The sequence below is a fragment of the Catharus ustulatus genome, chromosome 4 (genome assembly GCF_009819885.2).
Source record: "Catharus ustulatus isolate bCatUst1 chromosome 4, bCatUst1.pri.v2, whole genome shotgun sequence".
Taxonomy (NCBI): domain Eukaryota; kingdom Metazoa; phylum Chordata; class Aves; order Passeriformes; family Turdidae; genus Catharus; species Catharus ustulatus.
This window is the reverse complement of record NC_046224.1, coordinates 74,326,758-74,351,053: the sequence shown is the minus strand read 5'-3', so window position 1 is coordinate 74,351,053 and position 24,296 is coordinate 74,326,758. Positions and strand designations below refer to the sequence as shown.

Genomic DNA, 24,296 nt, shown 5'->3' with positions numbered 1-24,296 from the left:
TCATCTTTTATGCATAAAAATGCATTCACTCAGAGCTAACCTTAAACATCTCAGGCACACAAAAGCCTCTCTGAGTAACAGAATAAGGATGTCATGGCTACAGCAATTTGTTTTCCTGTTTCAGATGAGTCCCTGCAGCAGCACAGTTTTCCCTTACACTAACAAAAACATCAGTCAGGTGCTGTCTGTCACTTTGCTTCCATGGTTTGCAAACTCCTCACTCTTCTACAAAAATTTTTGTAATTCCAGAAAGCATAAAGCAGGAAGTACAACACTATTTTGTCCATAAAGGGCAAATCAAAGGCATAACCCTACTTCATTTGAGGGAAGTAACTTCCATATCCACCGGGAGGGGTGTTTGATATGTGTCCATTCATTCTCACCGCCGCTCACTGGGACAAAGCACCTGGGAAAAGAAACAAGAGCACATGAACTGAAGTCTCCTAAAAGATGAAGGTTTGACACAGATGTGATACAAACATAATGAGAAAATTATGGTTGAAATGGGAAGAAAATTGCATCAACAAACTCAGTTGTTATTAACTGCATCCTGGTGATGCCTCAAAGACCCATTATGGAATTTGTCCCAGCAGCAATTTGATAGTTATTGCTTTAAATAATTTATAATTTAGTGAACAAAGCTATTATTTTTGATACAATGCTCTTTAGGAATGGCTGTGGAAATAAAAGGCTCACTAAACAAAGAACAACATCTACTGCAAATGTGAACAAGATGTTCCGAATAGCAACTTTATTACTCAAGCATACTTGTTTTTAGCCCTCAATTAATTTCTTCAAATGAAACTTTTGATATATATTCTATGAAACATATCAGCTGAATTGTTAGAAAGATGCATTATCAAATTAAAACACAATTGCTAGCACAAAAGGAAACTTGGTTAGCTATTTTGGTACTTATGAAGACATTTTTTCTTTTTTTGTGTGTGTTAAGCAGTGCTTAATGTCCTGAAAGTTTGGCATGCCAAATGAAACCTTTCCTCTAAAAGCAGTGCTGAAAAGTCCATGATAAAACAGTTTTAAAAATTCTCCCATTAATAGCATGTCCATTGAAGTTAAAACTAAGTCTGGAAAGTGACTTTCATAACCCTTTCATATTCAAATTTACCATGGGCAAATATTCTTCCATTTACATATATACATGAATAATATAAATTTGAATATTTCTCTACATTTCAGTCACACTGCTGAACAGACAAAAGTATATCAGATTAAATTTGCCCCTACAAAAGCTGCATTTCCAAAGTAAGTACAAGCTGCTCTGTTTATTCTAGAGCTGCCTTGCAGCCAGCTTATCTTCTGAGCCCCCGAGTCAGCTCCCTGCCCCAGTTAACTGTTCTCCTCCTGTTCTACAAAGCACTTGTTGGACCTGTCAGTACCCACTGACCAGTGGGTACTTCCATGCAAAAAGACAATCAAAATCTGTGCTAAGCCCTAAATTCATCCTCCAGTTCAAGAGACATACAAGCTGCTGGTCTTCTGTGCTGAGAACAGAATTTTTGTACCTTTCTGAGGAACACCTGTCACCTCCTGCCTCAGATGTAGCCAGTAAAATATTTATAAAATGCAATGTGTATTAGCAAAACTAACCAGAATTGAAGTGTATTTGACATGCCAAGTTCAACCATGGGGAAGGGTGCTGATGCTTTTAGTGGGTACATACTTGCTAATTTGGCTTGTTTATTTATTTATTTACTTTAGTTTCTTTAATTTTCTTTGAAATCTTTGCTCCTTGCAGCACCTCTTTGGTGACACAAGCACATTTTGCCCCACAAATATATCACATGTCCAAGCTGGTGGTCTGTTTGGCTGCTCCAAGGCTCTTTTTATGGAGTGCAGTCCTTAGCAGCTGTCTCCAATAAATTACTACCCGTGCTGAGTGCTGCTCAATTCATTAGCAATTACAACTTTTGGGAAGCATCCTGAAATGGTCCCATGACTCGAAAGGATACAACTAGTCATTTTCTCAGCAGAATTTGCCAGCTCACTGGGCACTCCCTGTTCTGTTTCAGCGACCAGAGCAGCTCAGAGTGCTCCTCTCCAGCTCAGGCTGCCTCTGGGCTCTTCAACACTTCCTATCAGCTCTTAATTCTGATCATCATCTGCAACCACGCTCAATTTGCTGCCCTGCTTAACAGTTTAAACTGAGATTAACTTCCAAAAAGTCACCACATCCAGAACACACAAATTATCTCCGCTGCCGTATCACCACTTTACTTTACATCCACACACTGTTTAGGATAGCACTCATTTAATAATTCTGTTATGATTTGTAGTCCTTTTCATGGGACTATTTATAACAAATTCTGAAACTATCTGCCTTAAAGTGAGATCAGGAGGGGAAAAAATCCCCCTTGGTTTAAAACTCTCTCAGAATAATTCCACAGCTTTGACATCTTAATCTGACAAATACTTGGTTTATATTTGTATTCACTCAATTTTATGGAGGTGGCGAAACAGACATTTTGGGTAGAAGGAATGTAATACATTAGAATGTAATATATTAGAATTTGAAGCTTCAGCCTTTGAAGTCAGCAGGACACACTGAATTTAAAAGCAGCAAGAAAGCTGAGCAGCAGATTTTCACACTGGGGAAAGAAGCCATCTCTCATGACTAAATACTTGCTCACTGTGAGGCAAAGCACCACTTAAACACAAAAAGCTTCAGAATTATATTTTCAATGAAGAGATTCTGAAAATCTGAAGTAAAAAATTTTGGCTATTAAAAAAAACCAAAACAAGTAGCTTGTTCTGCCAAGCAAACACAAAAGTTTTAGCCAGTTTTAGCTGATATGCAGACAAAACACCACTTGTTATTAGACAGTTGAGTAAAGCCAACAATATCTCCTGTCCCTCCTGCAATTTTCCAGTGCTTTTGAAGTGCCAGGACAACTACCTGGACATGACAATTTCAATGATTTTGCAAGTTCATGCACTGCTTCTGTCACTTGGTTCAGGAAAACCTCCTGAATGTGAATACAAACAAACCCTGCACCATAATTATTTATAATTAGTTCAAATATTTACAACAGCATCAAAAGCTACTTGTGACTCCCCAAAATTACCAGACAATTTGATATCATTCAATCTAAGTGTTTCAGAGGGGCAAAAAAGTAGGAAAACTCCTTAATTTTTTTTTTAATTAAGTGCATGATGAATAAAAGTGAAAAACCACCCAAGGTTGACGTGCAGGGCTTTATTAATCCCTGGTACAGCCTTCTCTGCCGTGTTTCTCATCTAAAATGCTCTTTCATCTCTTATAACCAGCCAGTCCTGTAGCAAAAGTCACTCCCTGCACACTGCAAAGCCATTGTCAACAAGGAGTCTATTAATAAACTCCACTTCCTCTTTAATCTTCCCTTTCACCTCAGCCCAGCAGTTCACAGCAACCTAAGCTGGTGTCCCAGACTTTAAATAAACATCCTTCACAATTAACTGTACAATCCCTCTTCAATTAGGCCTGAAGTATCAACAGTTTATTTGTGAATATGACCAAAAATGGTCATATCTCAGGATCCTGCAAAAAAATATAAAAATACAACAACACCTCTCTGAAAGAACTATTTTAAACCAGGAAAGCTAAGTAAGATTTCAAGAAGAAAAGTATAATTAAAAAATAGATACAATAATAATTAATAAGACAAATACCATGGTATTTATCCTTAGGTATATTAAAATAATACATAATTAAAATCAGTTTAAAATAGTTGCAAATACAGTTTGAAAAACCAAACAAAAAAAAATTCCACAAAATTGTCTCAACAACAAATTCCACCTAGCACTTCCCTGCTGCCATCAGCTTTATTTCTGAAGGGATGTTGATAGTCAGCAGCTCTGTAAATGACAAGGGTCCAGCCTTGACAACAGAGAAACAATTTCTGAGACAGATGAACTGTGGTTCTTCACTGGTTAGCAATTACAGGTGGTAATCCTGCCAGTATACAATGTGATACTATCACTCACAAATAGTCATCTTGTAATAAATGTCAAAATGCAAAAATACTCTTTGCCATCTTGTAGCATGGCAGCCTCATGAAAACAATGCAATTTGTGTGGCACATCAACACATCATTTCCTAATAGGAATTTGAAAGCAACAAAATCCCCTGGTTTATTTTTTAAAAACCCCCAAACACCTTTCCTAGGAAGGCAGAGCTGTATCATTAGAGAAAAATTGATATTTTAGTGCCCGGTGCTCTTTTCCACTCATCCTTTTTGCCAGTTCCATCCAGTCACAGATCACAACATCGTATGGAAACCAAAAGAGAAACAACTTACTGATGTGAATATTTTAGAAATTTTGGAGAAAGAGGGGCTAAGGAGAAAAAGATGCAGAGGAAGGAACAGTAAAGACAATAATGGCTGGAATGATTGTCTACTGATTAAGAAAACGTCATTGTTATCATGTATCCCCCAAACCCCCCAAAATTCTCCCCCTCCAGAGCACAGGCTGTACTACACAAAAAGCAGGGGACTTTTCCACTGTTAGCATTAATTAATTAATTAATATTAACTGTCAAGGTAACAGTATTCCCTAGCCAATGTAGCCATGTCAGATAAGGACATTCTCTCTCCACCCTTCCCCTTTGAAAAGTATTACGGAAGAACAGAACAACAGGGGAAAAAAAAATCCATCTACTCATACCTCACCGTGCATTCAGTAAAAATGCCTCTCACAGCTATCCCACATCATTCAGCACTGCTGACCTACAGAATGTACAAAAACTGTTTAACTTGTCATTTTTCATCTGTTTTTTCTCAAACCTCATGCCATTCACCCACACACAACTTTCCCTACTCGAGCTAAATATTTAAACAGTGCCTCCTCCTGTCTACCTTGTTGTTCTGACCCATTACTCTCTTATTTATATCTTCACCCCAGTCACAGATTTTAGAAATCGGAAACTCCTGGCAGAAATACATCCTGTGGAGCCAGATGAAATGCTGCCCTCTGCTTTGGGACTTGATTCCTTATAGAAAGGAGAACTTCACCCCAGAATATCATTTACCTGCTTGTGTAAGGGGTCACAGGGGCAGAAGCATTCAAGCAACTCAAGACAGTAACAGACAAAAAATACAACTCTGTCCAGGCAGGGGCAAATGACAAGGCACACAGAGTGCCCAGGGGGTTTTGTAAATGTATTCTGCTGGCTTTGCCAGTTTCAGAAAGTGTTTTGATTTTCACTAACACTTTCTGAAATCTCCTACTCTTCTCTGAGTCTTTCAATCAGGAGTTTGCTAAATTCATTCTCAGCATTCCTTTCAGCAGGAGGGATAGGATAAATCTATTAAGAAAGTTTGTCATCATAATTATCAACCAAAGTAGAAGACTTAATAAGTTAATGCAAGACCTGTGTTCAGAACAGCAACTGCTACCTAAAAGAGAAGGTTTCCATTGGAAAAACTGAGATTAAAAATGCCCTGGAAGTCTTTTTCCTACTATATTTTCCAGTGATGCACTGTTAAAGAAATATTCTAACAATACAATTAAGATAGCCATCTTTTATTTTGAGAAAGGGAAGAAATATAAAGAGCAACAGGAAGAACTGAATGAATGATCATGTTCATGGACTTCACCCTTATTATTGCCACGCTAATAAAGACCCTGCTTGAAAACAAGTTCTTTTTCTGGCATGACAACTTATTTCCATCCCTTTCACTCAGGTCTGGCCCATGATTTATAATTAACCATATTGAAAGAAAATAAAAAAAGCTTTACAGATACAAAAGCTTCAAAGACTTACAATCCCCATTGCAACAAAGGAACATTAATAAATATGCCAAGCACTGAAGCCACCACTCACTGCTATTTTTAATAAGAGAATTAACCACCTCATCTAAAGCAATGTGAGTATTAATTACCAAGATCAAGATCATGATGCAGTCCTTGCAGATGCATCACCACAGCTGGAATAACTAGTTTGAAAGAAAAAAGAGAGGATTTAAAAACCAATCCAAAAATCCAAACAAAAAACCTTCCACACATACAGAGCAGTCTAAAGAGGAAGGAGTCTATGACATATGAAGGAATTTGCAGAGGAAAGTAGAAAAAAGAATTATAATCAGTATTTTTGGTGAGTCTATGTCAAGTAGAATAGTGAGCTGGCAGAAGATATTATTTTTACTCCTATATCCAATTCCAACACAGCTACAACACACTCAGTATCTCCACTTGAAGAAAGATGTACAAAAACTTGTCCTGGTTTGGGGTTTTGGTGAGTTTGCTGTTTGCAGGGTTTTTTTGGAGGTTTTTTTGGTTGATTGTTTGGGGTTTTTTGGGGTTTGTTTTTTGGGTATTTCTTAATTTTTAAAAAAAAAATTAATAAAACCAATACTGCCTTGAAACTGTTGACTAGTGAATTCTGCTGACCCAGCACAGAAACCACAGCTGTATTTCCCTTCTTCATACTCCCTGACTTTCTTTCCTTATTTTCTTTTATTCCTTGATACATCATATTTCAAATAAGATCATTAGATTTCAAAAGAGGGCACTCCAAACTCTAACTTGAAAGTCAGTTTGCAGTATACAGCCAGCTTTAAAGCCATCACTTTAGAAATGGAAACTTTGAAAAATTTCTGAAGTATATAAAGGTTAGTAAGATAATGTCTGTAGGTGTTGTTTTAGATAAAGTTTTCCTCTCATTCTGGCCAAAAAAATGAAAGAACTTCCAACATAATTAAAAAACTGCTGCAAGTTGCCCAAATGAAACTGGCTTAACCATCTAATCACACTTATGAGCCAGTTAATAACTGTGTTATTAACGATACAGGGACAATATTAAAACTGGCGTGGTACAGTTCATAACAAAAGCTGAACTGAAACCATTATAATGACATACTCCAACCAGACTATAAAAATTAACGTAAGAAGAAGGAGGAGAGGAAAAAAGACAGGAAGACTCTTCAATACCTCTCTAATTTGGTTTAGAAGAAATGTGGCAAGATTTAACTTTTCACAAATTTGCATTCTTCACTTTGAGTGAAATTAATGAAGTCTGGCAGCTACTCACACAGAGAACCAATTTCTATGTGTGTAGTAGGTTACAACTTTGAATTAAACAAGGCAAACTTGAATAGGAGCAACATCCACTGGTTTGATGATGATCTTAAACACTGAGGCTCCAAACCATTGTGGACCACCCACTAATGGCATGCCTTGATGATTTAGCTTTGTTTATTGAATCTTCAGCTATTTCACCAGTAAAGTGCTCTGAATGCAAACTAACACGTATCTGGAAGGCCTCAGACTTTGCTATGGTAAGGGTTCATGCTCTGTGTCTTTCTCTAAGATTAAGATTTTCTATATGGTACCAGGAAAAAAGAAAAAAAAAGGCAGTTTCCATGCAGTGAAAACAGAACAGACTCTATCTAATAAAGGTGAACAAATCGGTACAATTGGGAAGTTACTGATCAGACCACAATAAATCAACAATACTGAGCATAAGGGTAAGCTTACAGTGGAGTTCAACAACAAATCTAAAAGTTGAATTTTAAAACTTAATAAAAAAGCACACACTATTCTAATGATGCTAAGTTACAGTAATTTCACAAATACAAGCCGCACCATTTTGACTAAAATTTTGCTCCCACACCGGAAATGCGGCTTATACTCAGGAGCGGCTAATATGTGAATAATTTTCTGACATTTACAACCTCAGAAGTGCCAGCCAGGGTGCCGAGCCGAGCACCTGCCAGTAAAAGCCGGCATTTCATAAATTGTTACAAATTGTTACTCTGTTGCGGCACGGGTGGAGCCTGGCTGCCTGCAGGCAGCACGGGGGGCGGGGAGAGTGGCGGGAAAGCTCCCTCCTTCCCTCCTCTACCGCAGCCCGGGGGAGAGACGGGGGGGGGGCCCTGTGCCGCCATCGCCGTGGCTCGGGGAGGCAGTGGGGGCCCCGTGCCGCCATCGCCGCGGCTCAGGGAGGAGGCGGGGGGCTCCGTCCCCACCCGCCTCCACCGCCGTGGGAGTGGGGGGGGCTCCGTCCCTGCCTGCCACCACAGGGCAGCGCCGGGCCAGGATGAGCGAGCCCAGCGGCAGCGGCAACCGGCCGCGAGCGGCCCTGCCGAGCGGCAGCGCTGGGCTGGGCCACCTGGCCCTGTCGGCAGCGCCGAGCAGGCCGAGCCTGCACAACCCGAGCCGAGCCAGTAAACCCCGCCCTGCCGTGGTTCTGCTACTATTTGTCAACTTTGTTGCACGCGGGTCCTCGCTGCGAACGACAAAGCGGCTTATACTCAGGTGCGGCTTATTTATGGACAAAGAACAAAATGTTTGCCAACACCCAGAGATGCGGCTTACAGTCCATGTGGCTTGTATTCATGAAATTACTGTACTCTTCAAACTTCTCTAACTCAAGTAACATGCAAACAAGGTTTCACAAGACTGATATGCAAAACCTCATGACTTTAGGTAACACAAACCAAGCCAAACATCACCAATAAAAGTTTTGGGGATTAGACAAATTTATAATGCCAGAAAAGTCAGTGGAGTATTAATATTCCCAGAAGTATATTTAAAATATTCCCATAATATTGTCAATGTATCTGACTATGCAGCAGAATGCACAACCTTGATCATGGTCAGCACAGCTCTCAGCCCTTTCAGACACACAATAACTCACCTACATCCCAGTATCAGCTGGGAGCTCATTGCAAATCTAAAAGTTTAATTTAAAAACTTAATAAATAAGCACATACTATTCTAATGATGCTGAATAACTCTTCAAACTTCCTTAACTCAAATAATGTGCAAACAAGACTGATATGCAAAACCTCATGACTTTAGGTAACACAACCTAAAGCAAACATCACCAATAAACATTTTGGAGATTAAACGAGTTTTTAATGCCAGAAAAGTCAGTAGAGTATTGAAATTCTCAGAAGTATATTTGAAATATTCCCCTAATATTGAGAGTGTATTTGATAGTGCAGCAGAATGACCTTGACCATGGTCAGCACAGCTCTCAGCACTTTCAGACACTCAATAACTCACCTGCATCCCAGCATCAGCTGCTGAGCTTTGTTGGGCTCACCAGAAAACTTTTCATCAGTTTTTCTGTTCACATTAATGGGCACATGGCCCACAAAAAGAATATATTGCAATTCAGTAGGTAAACAAAAGGAGTTATCTCAAACATCTGAGCACTAGCAGTCAGTGCACACTGGGGCTGCAATTATTCAGGACAAAGTGAGTCAAGTGTAAAAGAGCTCACTGAGCTGAGGTCACAGCTGACTCAAGTCACACCCTGCCACAGTATTTACAGTGCACTTATGTAACTCAGCAGTTGTTTCCTGGAAGAAAATAGGCTGAACAATAGCAGATCCCACAACTTGTGGGAAGAAAATAGATTTAAACTTTTGGTGCTCTGTGCCTCTGGTTTTCTAGTTGCAATCATTTCTGTTTCACTGCACAGATACAATTTTCTCATCCACTAATCTGGGCCAAGCCCTTCCTCTATGTCTATTTCCATTCCATCGCCATGTATTTGGCAAATGTCAAATTTTTGAGGTTTTGTTTCAAATTACCTGAAACAAAGGCACAAATCTGATTCTTTTCTAACTCAATTCACAGATTCACATTTTCAAAAGCAGTTTCTGCTGTGGATGCCCAGGTTTGGCAAGTTTACAGGCTTGATTTTCAGAAGTAAAAGTATATATACTTTTTAAAATTTTAATCCCTGTACAATCACATATTTGGTTTCCAGTAAACATTCAGTGATTAAGGATGACAAAATTAGATACCTTTATAAAAGTTAAATTATAATCACTACAAAATGTTTTTTGTTGCAATTACTTCAAATGAGTTTTAATTTCACAAGAAAATTTTCCCCAGGAATTTGTCACTGACGGTTACCAAGCCAAACTTAACAAACTGTCTCTAGAAAGGGCTTCTGAAATGCTACAACAGGTAGCAATTTGCTCATTTATTTAATTGAAAATATATGATGAGGCATTTTTAATGTCAAATTTTCTTAAAACTGATGTCAGATAGTGAGGGACAGATGCCCAAGATACCTTGCCCCCAGTGAAGCTATATTTTTTGGAAAGCTCCCACGGGTTTTGAGGGAAGATAATTTTCAAAAATCTTTCCGAACATGAATTGTTCTTCAACTGGTGCTTTTATTAGAAATAAATATGTGTGAAATGAGTGTGGGTGGGAAGGTGGAAAGGAGAAAGGGAAGGAGCCAAAAGCCATATTAGGTACTGCTTTTTGATCCTTTCCTGGCTGGAGGAATCACAGGTGAGGCTGGGAAAATTTGGCTCTGCCATTCACTTCCAACCTCTGCAAGAAATGTTCCAGACGTGATTCTTATGATCTTACACATTACTCACCTAAAATCTTCCTTCAGGTTACCCTCCTCTGGACCTCAGAAAGGTTAAATAATTAGGTTTTTATGTTTCAAGTTCAGTCACTAATTTATGGGGTTCTTGCACAAATGACCCTCACTGGAGACCCTGCTGCTCCAGGACACTGCCAGATTTTGATGAGCAATGACACAACAAAGTGAGTTACAGCTCCAACTGGAATTAGAATGATTACCCCTGGAGACAGTCCTTACAGCAATGAATGTTATCTTAAAAGCTATTTTCCATAACACCCTTATCCTCCTGGCTACACCATGTGGCAAGAAAACTTCAGAGCCCTGCAAGAGATGCTAGAGGGGAGGGATCCCTAGGAAATTTTTGAGGGACACAGTTACAAACAATATAAACAGAGCTTTTCAGGCAAATAACAAATGATGCTGTTTATTATAAAACGATACCAGTTCCTCACCAATGAGTCAATTTTGTTTATAGAGCTCAGAGTTGCCTAAAGTAAAATATATTTTCTATTCTGTGAGATTGAGAAGTGTATTTTTCCCTTTTCCAGAAGGCACACTAGATAAACTTTAAACTCATAGCCAGTTTCAAAGGAAAAATATTTGTCCTACACAAAGCCTCTATTCAGCGTCCCTGTTTTTACTACAGTAAGAAAAATAGCTGTGCCCTGGGTAATTTGTTCATGTGTGCCAATAAAAGCACATTGGACTAGAGCCAGCACTTCTAGCAAGCTCCCAAAGACTTCTGAAGTCCTATGAAAAGCAGAACTTTTTTTCTCTACTTATCCTTTTTCTATTTGCCATTCCCAGAACTTAGAACTTCTTTCCATTACATTTGCCTTTATGTTACTGTGAGAAGAGACTGAAAGAAAAAAATAAGGCTAAAGAATAAACCCAAAGCTTTTAAAGAAGCCCTTTTATGAAAAGGAGATTTCAGATATCTTCATACAATGTTTCAAATGTTAAGCATGTACTGTTTTGAACTCCATGCTATTTAAAAATTATGAGAGGCTAAAGTATATTTGCATTTTAGACATGAAACATAAAGAATTAAAGATCATACTGACATACTTAGATTTATATACTTTCATGAAGGAACTGCTCATGAAACTTGCTGCTGAACTAAGGCATGTCTGTGACAGACCCAGGGTAAAAAAGAGCTTGGACCAAATTATTGGGAAGTTATTCAGAACAAAGCAATTATCTGTTCATATGTGCTTCACCAAAACTCAGTGCATTTTGAAACAGTTTCCAAAACAATCAGAGAAATGGAGCTGAAAAGGAAGGAAGTCATCTGACAACCTTAAGGCAGGAACAACTCTGCCAAGGTAATTCCCAAAAAGCTGTATTTCCCAACCTCTTCCTAGGGCCTCTAATAAGGGAGGCTATCAACTAGGCTGGGGAAACCCATGGTCTCATTACCCTTGTTCTGAAAAAGTTCTTCTCAATAAAAAATCTAAATCTGTGTTGCAGTTTAAACTCATTAACACTCTTTCTATCCACAACACACCCAAAAAATACACACTGGATTCTTAATTTTAGAAAAGGAAAAAATCATCAAAATCAGTGTTCAGCCTGGCTTATAAAAATATCCTATTCTTCTGTCGTGTTTGATCTTGAGTGTTTGGCTTGCTGCTACCTCCTCTCTCTTGTAGGACTTATCACTCATGTCAGCACTGCAGTGGGTCCACGAGGATGTTGTCCCATGTGTATCATGTCATATGTTTTTCCAGCTAGGCAATCCAAAGTAAGCAGATGTCAACTTCCATTTTCCCCCAGGAGCCCATGAGGCAAGGTTCAGGGGGAACAATATTGCAGTTACTTCATCTATATATTATCTTTCCTTATCTCAGTGTTTTTCTAATCCATATCCTTTAGCTTCTTGAACTTTGCATAACCTCTACTCTTTCCTCATATTGTTTAATACAGCCTCATGCTTTTCTCCTCCTTTTCCTTTTTTTCATGCACATCTACCGCAGACTTTCTGGGGGAAAAAAAGATATTCAAGAGAAAATAATTCAAGCGTAGACTCAAAAATAGTTCCTGACATTGTCCAAAGCCTTTAAGATGGGGACTCAGCTCAAAATGGGCAGCTTGCCATCCACCCTATGAGTGTCCTTCATCTCCTGTCTGATTGGGTTGATGACTGAGAAAATTAACACTGACAATTATAAATATTGCCTTTCCCAACAGAGACACCAAAAGAATTAGAGGTAGGATTTTTTTTTTTTTGTGGTAATTTACTGTTCTCATTTACTGAGTTTTCTGAAAACTCCTTCACAGACAGGTGTAGGTGGAATGGAAGAAGCATTTACGGCAATTTCATGATTATAAGCGGCACCATTTTGACTAAAATTTTGGTCCAAACCCGGAAGTGCGGCTTATAATCAGGTGCGGCTTATATATGGACAAAGAACGAAAAGTTGCTGTTTTAGTTTGGAGGACAGGTGTCTGCTGAGAAAGGCAGGAGCTTCTCTTTGAAATGGAGAATGTAAATCCCCTCCCTCCAAATTATTATCATTTTGAAATCAAGGGGCTTTCAGGGAAAGATATGGGAATTAGGAATAACAGTTCTTTTCTAGGGAAATTAAAATAGAAATACAGCACTACAAAGAAACAAACTCCAAACCCTGACAAAGTCAGAGTACAACCTGACACCCCATCAGGCAGGGTGTTGGTAGCAGTCCCATTAAATGGTGGCTGCATCCTCCTGCAGTGACAGATGTGGCTCAGTTGGAGCAGTGCTCCTGTACAAGGTGCAGTTTCCCTCTGGAGGTCCAGTGGTGATGTGGAGAAATCCGGTTTTCCTCTGGAGTCCAGTGGAGAAAGGGGCTACCTCAGTGTCCCAAAACCTCTGTTTTTATCTTGGTAAGAAATGTTGGGTTCTTCCCCCTGGCTGGAGCAACTTCCAATGGGATGCAGTAATTTTATCAGTCCCACAGTGGGACTCAATGGCCATTAGCAGAAAATGACTCACTGGAGGAAGGATGGGTTGTGAAAAGATAAAGAACAATGCCCTGCCTGGTTTCAATGGATGGCCCATTAGCAGAATATCTCCCACAGAGATAAGGATCACTGCCCCCACCCTCAACAGATGGTGATAGAACAGATACCTTTTACCACACTCTGTATTGTAATGTGAAATTACTGTACTTCTCTAATTGCCTATGACCTCTTTTTGCCTTTCCATGGATGCAAAAACATTGATGTAGAAATTTCAGCCACTTTGTAGGTGCCAGTGTGAAATCCAGGGAAGAGGAGCAGACTGCAGCTTGCAGCAGTTGATGCTGTGGCCCAAATTAAGCTCAGCACAAAGATAAGGTATTTTAGAAGCCATGTCACAAACTGGGAGCTGGCATTGCCTGGTGGGAACAGAGCGGTCACCAAATCATTCCCTGCCCGTGCACAAGGTCAATACTTCTCCCTAAAGGCATCTGCACAATTAATATCTAGTCAGGCTGGCCAAGCCACCCTCATGCCCTTTGTTCAAGGGAAAAGAGCACAGCTGTGGTCCAGAGCACTGAAGGTGACATTGGGCAAACGACACATCCAGAAAAGGTGCTTCCTTTGCCATTATTCAGCTTTGGGACTCAGTTCTTTAAAGCACAGGAACAGCTCAGCCAGTGCCAATATCTCTAACAGGAGATATTCACATCTGTTTTCTCTGAAGGAAATATAAAATAAGATCACAGCTCTAACTGGTGGGTCAGGATTTATAGGAATTAGAAAGTGAGAAAGCCGTTGGATTGAAAATCTTAACAACCAAAAAAAAAAGCAGGTGAGACACAGATTTCTTCTGCCACTAGAAATGCAGTGCTGAGGGCACAACACCACCACACTTCCCCTCCTGTGACTCTTGCATAGCAGTGCTGTCACCCAGGAGTTTCTCTGGAACTTTGTGGAGGCTCTCACACCTGGATTCCCACACCCAGCTTAACCACAGACAGCTCTTTTGGCTGACAGTTTTGAGACTTGCCTAAACCCACGCTTATCTGGAGTATACTGAGTGTTTATTATCTCAGGATGGAGAAAGAACTCACACAGTTTTAGGTTCCAAAAAGGGCACTTGTGATCAGTAGTCACAAACACCCTCATTGTTTCTGAAAGGTCAAGCCCTGTTTGCCCCCATCTTCCTCATTGACTCTTGCTCCAGAGAAGAGCATGTATTGCTCTTTTTCTGAAAGTTCCCAGCTTATTTGAATGCTTCTGCTTGAAACATATTAGAAAACCAAACTCTTTTGTGAGGGAGAGGATCCATTACTCTACAAGCAGGGAAATCCCAACAGATGTCCTGACATTTTTTCCTGCTGCCCAGATCGACTGGCAAGCACCAGGGGCTCCTGTGTAGTTAATTCCTGCCAAATTTTAGCATTACTTGGCAGATGACTACTTCTCGCTGTGCTCAGGGCTTTCCCCTGCTTGGCATAGGGTCGTTTCACACCAGAAGCACAGGTGCTGCTTTTCCAGGTTCACCACCAGCTCCCTTCATTCCTGCACCAGAGACAGCATGGCTTCCCTCTCTTGGTGCAGTGTGGAAGCTCCAGAGATGCTAAACATCCCCTTTCCTTTTAATTGTGAGACATTGCAGCCCTAGCACAGTGATCAGACAGCTCTGGCAGGTGACAAGAAGGACAGAGTGCTCAGATAACATGAAACCAATGGCAGTGATGATTTTCCTTCCAAATTTGGGCATATTGTGTACAGCACCCTCACTTAAGTGAAGCCCTAACACAAAGAACTACAGCAGGTAGCACTGGCTTTCAATGGTTAACAAAGAGGACTTGAACCACAGTAAAACTTCTCTAATGATGGAGATGACACCCTCTTGGATTGCTCCTGGAATGCAAATATGTAAACTGTGACGTCATGTAATTTGCATTTCCCTAAGAGTAGGTTTTTCTTACCCTTATTAGTGTTCCTCTCCTCAAGTTTTAGTGCACTCCAGGGGGATGTTATCCAAGAGGATAATATACAAGATGCAGAAGACTAGCCACATGCAGTACAAAAACTAATGCCAAACTGACCACAAGTGCTTTTCCAGAGATTTCCAAACCTGTCTGAGTGGAGGCAAGAACTCTCTTACTCCTGACTCATGCTGTTGGCCTGAATATGAGAGGGTTTGTTACTCAGAAATGGCATTTGGACACTCCCCTCCCCCTGCCCAGGAGTAAAGTACAGCAGAGGAGGGAGGAAGCATCCACAGCCCCAGATTTATGGAAGAAGAAAAAAAGATTGCACAAAACTTGAGGAATCTGGGATACATTTCAAGCCACAAGAGTAACAAAGGAAATTGTGAGCAGCATAATGATTTTTAGTGTATCTTTGAATTATCCAGAGGGAATGGTATCTCCACAATATATTTTGCCTACTGTCCACATCCCACAGTTTGAGCCAGCTGTGTTGCTTCCACTTTATTTATCATCTGTGCTTTTTTTTTTCAGATCCCTGATGATCTTTAATCCCCATCTTGTTGCACATAGGAAACAGACAGTTGAAAAGTGATTGCTAATACAAGAAGTATTTGGATCAACAAATTAAAAACAAATTACAAAAGCAGAAAAAGAAGTCCATAGGAGTTGCAGGAGTAACAGAACGCTGTCAGAAGATGGAAACAACTTCTAAGAACTATTTGAAAGGGATAAAGTCACAACAGTGTATTGAGTACAGAGTTGCCTGGACACTGATAATGTTACTCAGCACAGGTAATTAGTACAGGCCAACCATCAGATGAGCCAACAGACAGCATGGATTAGAAGGGAAAGAAACCTCCAAAAGAGCATCATGAGATGCAGTTTTTCTTTTTTTCTTCCTTGGTTTCAGAGATTTTCAGGAGGAGGCATTGAAGGAACCACAGAGCAGCTAATTTCCCAGTTTCCATCAGTATCTGTTAACTACCGATTTTGAAAAATCCTGTGTTCTGAAAACCAAGGTTCTCCATTGCACCTAGATGATTCCCAGAAGAAACAGTAATATTTGAATGTGCAGTAGTGCACTCAGCTGGATATTTTTGTCATCTTTAACACTCACTTCCAAATGCCCCATTCAATAATTTATTTCACCAAAATATGCTCACAGGACTACATCTCACACTTTCATTTGAGCATTGCTTTTCACAGATCAGTCTACTCAAAATACAAATTAGCCTTTCCTGGTTAAAAAACCTAAACCATGAGACAACTGACAATACTTGAATTGCTCGAACTGGAAAAAAAAAATTAGAAAGAGTATTTAATCTTTTCAGAAATTTATCATCATCTGCTTCACCAGCTCCTATTGAAAAATGGTATCCTTCCCTGTTTCCTTCACACTCCCTTTTATTTGAATATGAAGTAAAAAACCTCAATTGCCAGTATCAGGTAAGACAAGAACAAAAGTCAGATGACCAAGACTCATAGTTTGATAAACTTGAAAAAAAAAACCCAGGGAATCAATGAGCTTGAGATCCTGCTCCTGTTTGGAACTGCGAGGCCAAGTTGGAATTAACACATGGCTGCTCTTCAGTAACAGTAGCTTTTGGGGTTTTGACTGCACAGCATTGTCTCATGCACATTATTTAAAAAAAAAAAAGTGTGCATAGTTTGTAATTTTTGGGGTTTTTGGCCATGCTATATGACCACAATGTCTGGGAAAGAAATTAAAAGTTACCTGTTATAAAATTGATGAGCGAGGGTTCCCCAGAGGGAAAGCTTAATTATTTACAGTTTAGGTCCTGAGAGACCAGGTCCCAAGGTCATTTATTACCAAGAAGGAACATAAATCACTGGCTTCTATTTTTGTAGCACAACCAGCAGCACTCAGTAAGAGCTATAAGGTAAGAGGATATATCCACCCTCAAATAACCCTAGGGGAGTTCACCCTTTAGGAGTGAAAAACATCACAGAGGGTAAATATATCTGCTCCAGAAGTAGGGAACAACAGGAAGAGCACACACCCCACCAGCCAAGCAAATCCAAGGGTTTCAGAAGCAAAACACCTGGGAGCAGGCACAGCAATAGGGGCTGACAGCAGCTTTTAGGCCAACAAAACAATCCCCAGAGCTGGGAGGGATCTTGGCCAGAGGTGCTCAGCACACCCAGTAATGCAGAAGGACCTCTGTGCCAAAGGAACCCAAAAATGATTGTCATATTCTACTGCTTGGGCTGGATGTCACCCCTGATGCCTCCACATCAGCAGCTTTGTTGCAGCAACGATCATGGCCCTAAAGTTAACTCTGACTGCATATAGGAGGCATGGCATGGGACCAGCATGCTTACAAACTGAAGGCTGATGGTGGCTGGAATAACTTCCAAGTGTTATCATGGAAAAAAATTAAAAATCAACCCAGTGATTTGGGAGGCTGTTACTTTGCAATACAGTTATTAATCATACCAGACAAAAGAGCAAAATTTTCAACACCTGCCTTCTGAAATTAGAGGCAGCTTCAGATAACTAAGATTGAAGATGACAAGATACAAAACATGCACTAGTTCCTGTGCTGATCTGACTTTCAAGCAGGTATTGGTACCATTGAAGAGTATTTATTGTTCCAAAAGTGTATGATTCTTCTTCTACTTCGAGGAAAAATTGCTACACTATGCTCTAAGAGTTAAAGTAAATGGGAGCACAAACCACCAACTGTAGAAAATACACTTTGGGAGGGCACAGATCACTATAGCTGAGCAATGGTGTTTAAACTTGTGTGGATGCTTGCAGTAGCAAAACAAATGCTTAGTTATATGAGGAATGAAAATTCAGTGATTCAGTAATGTAACAAGTCATCTGCAAAATTGATATATACAAATGTATCACTAATAAAACCTATTGTTATAGAAAGTTTTATTTTGGTGAACAACTGGGATCGCCCTTCTGTTAATGAGCTATTTTCAAATGGGTATAAATGAATAAAAGTGTGTTAATAACCATTCAGAGGTCGAAAAATCCACATGTTAATCCTTTTTTATAAGCTGGTTCCCCTGCCACTTGTGTAGTATTAGTAGTAAACATTTCATGTCTAGCTCTCTTTTAAGGAGAGTTAAGACTAAGAATTTTAAACAACATTCATGAAAAAAATATATGCCAGATCTTTATTTTTGTGACCTATCAACTAGATAAGATCACACAACGTTTGAATACCAGCCTATGCAAATATGTTGAGTTGCAAAAGAGAGATACCACTTGACTCTTCTCTATTTTTTAGTCCACAAATCACCTTTTGTTTCTGAATTCTGAGCTATACTCACCAGTTCTTTTACTGCACCATCTGCTCCTTATCTGCACTATGTTTAAATAGCAGTATAAATTGCAGAATCATTTAGGTTGGGCATGAACTCTGGAGGTCATCTGATCAAAACAACTTGGAAGTCAGACTGAGATAGAATCTATAATCATGTACAACCACAACAACGATTTCTCAAGCCACCAGAAATACAGCAACAAACAGCTCTTGACCACAAGTAAAACAAATTCTCCCATTTTGATCCCATGCTTATGTGCAATTACATCTGAACAGGATCAAGAACACAAGTAAAGGTCTTGGCAGGAGCACAGCTACCGGCCTGTGACTCAAATGCAGCTCAGCAGCATTTTAAGAACAAGGTGTTGAGACAACCAGCCTGAGGAAGAGGCAGCATGTCAAGGAAACAAAGCTGTCATAACCCAGAGGAGCAAGGAGGACTGCTGGGTGGGTGGAAAGCAGCAAAGCATTTCTCTGGAGGGAAGAAGAACAGCTCAAACCCATGGCAAATCCATGGAGAGGTTCCAGTATGGCTTGCATGATTGAGGGTTAGCTCCAGACAGCAACCATGCACCACAGAGCTGATCTCTCCCTCCCTCCCTACTCCTCGTGGGATGGGGAGGACAACCAGAAGAAAGGTGAAACACAGAGATAAGAACAGTTTAACAACTGAAACAGTAGTAGTAGTAACAATTAATAATAATTAATATAATAATATCAAGGATAATGGTAATAATGATGATAAGTGTATTAATGGTAGCAATGATATTAATGATAATAATTTTAAAATTAAAGAGGCAAAGGAATAAAACTGAAGAAAGACAAGAGCTGCACAGTGCAGTTGCTCACCCCCTGCTGACAGATGCTCAGCCTGTCCCCAGCAGCCATGAGCACCTCCCAGCCAGCTCCCCAGGTTATATCCTGGCCATGACGTTCTGTGGATGGACTATCCCTTTGGCCAGCTCGGGTCAGCTGCCCTGGCCACGCTCCCTCCCAGTTCCTGGTGCCTCTCCTTGCAGGCAGACATGAGACACTGCTAAGTCCTTGACTCAGAGTAAGCAGTGCTTAGCAACAGCCAAAACATCGGTGTGTTATCAACATTGTTCTCAACCCAACTCCCAAACACAGCTCTGCACTGGCTGCTAGCAGTGACATGAGCTCCATCCCAGCAGAAACCAGGACACCTGTTGACCCAGAGATCTCACTGCAGGAAGACACATCTGTATGGGGAGCAGCCTTGCTGCAGCTGTTTATACATTTTATACATTCCCCTTCACCGAGGCCTCACTAAGGGGGAGAAGAGAGATTGGGTTACAGCAAGCTCCATCCTCTGGAGCAGAGAATTAACATTTCCTATCAAGCACGGACAACCTGTCAAGTTGTGAATTGATATAATTGCTTGGCATTAGCATAATTGATATATACACATGCACACAGATTTAAATAAGAGCTGCAACACCTCAGTGGGTCCCCATGAGTCTGGTTTTGTCTCTCTGGATTTGCCATACACATCCAGTCTGCAATAAGGAGCTGTGCCAAGTGTGACAGGCTGTGCATTATTTAATGGTTTGACCATCCAACAGTATAGTTTGTCATCACTCCCACGTGCAGAAACAAGCCCTCCTAAGTTAACAAACTTGAAAATGGTCACTCTGGATAGTGCTGAAAGCAATTTGTGTTTCAAGATGTCCAAAAGAGAGGAACAAATTTTGCTGTTCACATGTTGACCACACTGGAAAGCTGAATAACTGCTTCTCTACCAGCAATAGCACCAACAAGAATGTTCTGAACGAATTCCAGGTTTAACTGTGATTTAACAAATCACAGTTCTTCCAATGACCCACTGCTCAAAACCCCTTGAGGTTGTGGTGGTTCCTGGCAAACCGAAAACATTTTTCCTTCCTCGCTTCCTCTCTGCAGTACAGCTGAGTGACCTTGGTGGTGGGAGGAGGTCAGAGTACATGAGAAAAGAGTCTTGAAAAACACTATTTGATTTTAAGTACCAAATTCACATTTTGAAGATGAAGACAACTTAATTAAAAACATTTAAGTCTTGCAACTTAAAAGAAGTTGCAATAGTTCCAACAACAACTATTTAAGACTCCCCCAACAATCCCTTCCTGCAAGTCAAGGAAGTAACAGCATGAACAACCTCAAAAACATCAAACTACTGAAACAAAAAACCAACCAACCAACTCACAAAAGGAAAGGGGGAAAGAATAGGATGAGGAGATTGCTTCTAAATTCACAAACTCCTCACTTTGTCCTGTATATTGCACACTGGCATAAATCACCTGAAGTTATTGCAGATCACTCTTAGGATTTGCTCAATTTGTATTTAAGACCTTTCCCAGTCTTTTTCTCCTGTTCTCCAAGAAGCAAAAATTGGCAATAGTATGGAAGTGAGCTCAGACAGCTTCTCCATATCCTGGAAAGGTGACTAACAACCTTCTGCACAGTCAGGTCTCAGCATTCTTTTTTTTCAAGCATCCTTACCTTCACATTGTTTCTCTTAATAGTAAAGTAGTCAATCTCAAACTAATTTTAAGCAAAAGTTTACTGTATGCCACTAGTGTCACCTCGACTCACGGTGTCCCAAAATGAGAAGCTGGCTCAGAAGCCACAGAATATACATTTAATAAAGGAATTGGTGCCCCTGCAATCCCAGTGGCTGCAGCAGCCTCCCGGGAAAACCTCTGCATCAACCCACGCCCACCTCAGCTCCTCTCATTCCTCTTGAACCTGCTTCTCCCTTCCCTCTCTCTGCCGCCACAGCTATCCTTGTGTTAAAACATATATTTAGAAACTGGTAGCAGTTATTCTTTCTAACAAGCAACCTCAAATCCAGGACCTCTTACAGCATCCAGAGAAAATATTACTCCAATGTAATTAATTCCCTCTATTTCCTCTTTCCGTCTCACTGCCTGTTTACAGCTAAGTTGAATCTTCTCATGTGCTTGCCAACAGTACCATAACAGCCTTCTTGTACCTCTGGCCACTGGTTAATGATAAATATAAAGCCAAGAAAATTAGCATGTACAAAAAATAGTAAAGCTAGGAATAAATGAAGTGTCTGAAAAACTCTCTGCTGGACTTGTACTATGCTCCAGTTTGCTTCACTTCTAAGCAGGCTGATGGGTATTTTACCCCAGGTACTTTATCAGCAGCTCTAAGGTGCCATAAAGGTGACTTAAACAGAAAGTTTCTTTGAAGTTGTCTGATAAATATTGAAATAATGGAGGAAATAAAGGAAGTAACTTCTAAAAGCAGGCTCAAAGCACTTTTCCCGGATGCTGATTCTCCTCAAATAGGTTTCTACTTTTCTCCTGGAAGAGTACCAACCGATCCCCAAAATAAACAAAGTAAATGTTTGAGAATAAAGTCAGTAGTTCTGGTCTGGCAAATACCGACATAAAAATGGTACCTTTGCACTCAGCAAAGTGTCTCTGGTGTGCAGTCAGGAGTGATTGTTGCTGACTAGTGAGACAAAAAAGGCTCTACTGCTTTCATGCTTGTTTGAGACAGGATATCAGAGCTATTGTTGTGCAGCAAACTGAGCGCTAGTGCCTTCCATAAAAAGCTAAATTCTTCATTTATTTTCCATTAGATATCTGGACCACTCAGTAACAGGGAATGGGATACAGAGACAACACCAGAGCACACTTTGCTCTGCACAAAGTTAATGATGCAAAAATGCTCAGGAAGGGAGATGGGTCTGTGAGATTGGGAAATGCTTCATGAAAAACCCAACAGAAATTTCTGCCTCATAAAGCTACTTTTAAAAAAGCACTCTCCAGATTCAAGAGCTGCAGTTTCTCTTTGTGTAATGCTGCAATGAAATCAAACAAAACAAAAAGTCAGTGAGTGGTGTAAAAGATCTATCAAGCAATTTTCACTGCCAACATTCAATGTCACATGTGTAGGATGCAGGTAAAGCACATAAAATAAACAAAAATTTTACATATGCATGAACACCAACTCATCATTTCAAGGAAGGGCAAAGGCTTGAAAAAGCTATTTGAATTTATCACACCACCATGACTAAATTTTAATTTACAGGAATGGTTGGTAAGTAACAGAAAAGAAGCAAATTCTCAGCATTCAAACTTGCAAACCTTTTAAAAACTGTTAGGAAAAATATGCATGAAAGCAAGGGTTTAAAACATTTTGGAGTATATTTTCATAATACTTAAAATAGAATAAACAGTAATAGTGTCTGCTCTTTCGAACTTCAAAATCACAGAGATAAGGATGTTTCTGAAGGAAGAAACAGACAGGAAAATACCTGTTCTCTGAGCTGCCCAGGACTCATAAAAAAAGAGATCACACAATGTTTTTACCATTATCTGACTTGAAGCTCCTGAAAATTAAATACTTTATTGAAGAAAAGTACAGCACACACCGTATTTCCATCTGGAAGCGTTTGCATCTCAGCCTCTCACTGAGTGTGATGCAAGATGCTATTTCATGTCACACTGGCTTTATTTTCACAAAGCCTACACAAAAATCATTATAGCAAACCTGAAAACTCTTATAAAGAAACCAAGCAGTATTTTTTCTCTTCTAGCTAAGGAGTTCTGCCCCAAAGAAGTAGTAAAGGCTTTAATAAGCTGCTAATCTTAATGAACAGATACAGAAATTGAATTAGTAGGCAATGTCTCTTCTAAAAAACCATTACTAAAACCACTCCACTTGTGCCAGTAACTCCAGTACGTGCTGTTGATATGTCAGAGACATTTCATTTTGTGACACAAAAGAACAAGTCAAGAACTCAGGTCAGGGAACAGAAACAAATCCACTAAAATCTCATGTTGTTACTGATAATCAGAGCCTTTCATTCCTTGCATATTTCAGATTTAAGAGGATGGTAGACATCAACAAAATATTTTCCTTACATTGAAAGAGTCTGAAAATGATGCCAAAGAAGATCAGAGGAACTTTCTTTTTGGTTGCATCTTAAGGTCAGGCACTTTAAATAGAGTTTTTGGCATGCCATAAAGTAAACTAAATCAACTTCTCTCAAATTCCTGGCGGTTTCTAACTCAAGCTGCCAAGTCTTTTAGCTATGCCAAGCCTCTGCAAGAATTAAATACTGCTCAAATTAACCCAGCATAAAAAGCTGAGTCCTTATCAGGTGAACATCAGCAGAGCTGTCAGCTCATGAGCTCCTGAGGCTCACAGGAGATGTCTCTGGGCCAGGACTGAACCCTGCCAGGGCTCACCTGCAAGCCAAGGTAGCTCTGGGGAGCAGAGAGAGGGCCTCTCCCACTGGTTTAGCTTCCTGCACTAATTTATCACTAGTGCTGTGTTCTTCTTTACACCCTGAGCTGTTTGAGCTGCTCAGATGTGCAGTGTGAGGCTGTGCCCCAGGGAGGGCACAAAGAGGCACAAAAATGACTGCAGGCTTGCAAAGTATCTTGATCCCATCACAGGCCTGGGATACACGGGAGAAACTCTGGGATTTTGTGGAATATTTGCTTACATATGTTCCAAACGTTTGCACATCAGTTATAGCAACTTATTTCCATGTGTTTCATATGGTGATGCTCGGTTTAAAAATACATGCGCATTTTTGGTGAGAAACTGCTGTGGAAGCAAAACGTATCATTATTCTATGATTTCAAAGGTGAGAAAACCATTTCTAGCCACCCCTCCCAAGGCAGGCTTGGGGCTGTCCCTGCTCCTCTGTGGCCTCACACCAAATGCAGCTTGGTTAGTCTGGGCTGCCACATCCTACCCTTCTAAAACATT

At 40.1% G+C, this 24,296-nt stretch overlaps 1 protein-coding gene across 5 annotated transcripts in view; it reads right to left on the bottom strand.

The window, feature by feature from the left end:
• The window catches only part of EPS8 (epidermal growth factor receptor pathway substrate 8), a 119,592-nt gene that overhangs the window by 49,827 nt on the left and 45,469 nt on the right, over positions 1 to 24,296 (bottom strand). For 4 of the 5 annotated variants that reach the window (XM_033058028.2, XM_033058029.2, XM_033058030.2 and 1 more), the window contains exon 3: positions 316 to 406. In XM_033058028.2, the coding sequence (XP_032913919.1) occupies positions 316 to 377 (62 nt within the window). In that variant the 5' untranslated portion in view covers positions 378 to 406. Of the gene's footprint in view, positions 1 to 315; positions 407 to 19,394; positions 19,546 to 24,296 lie in introns of those variants that run through there. The other variant, XM_033058032.2, reaches the window with a different exon arrangement.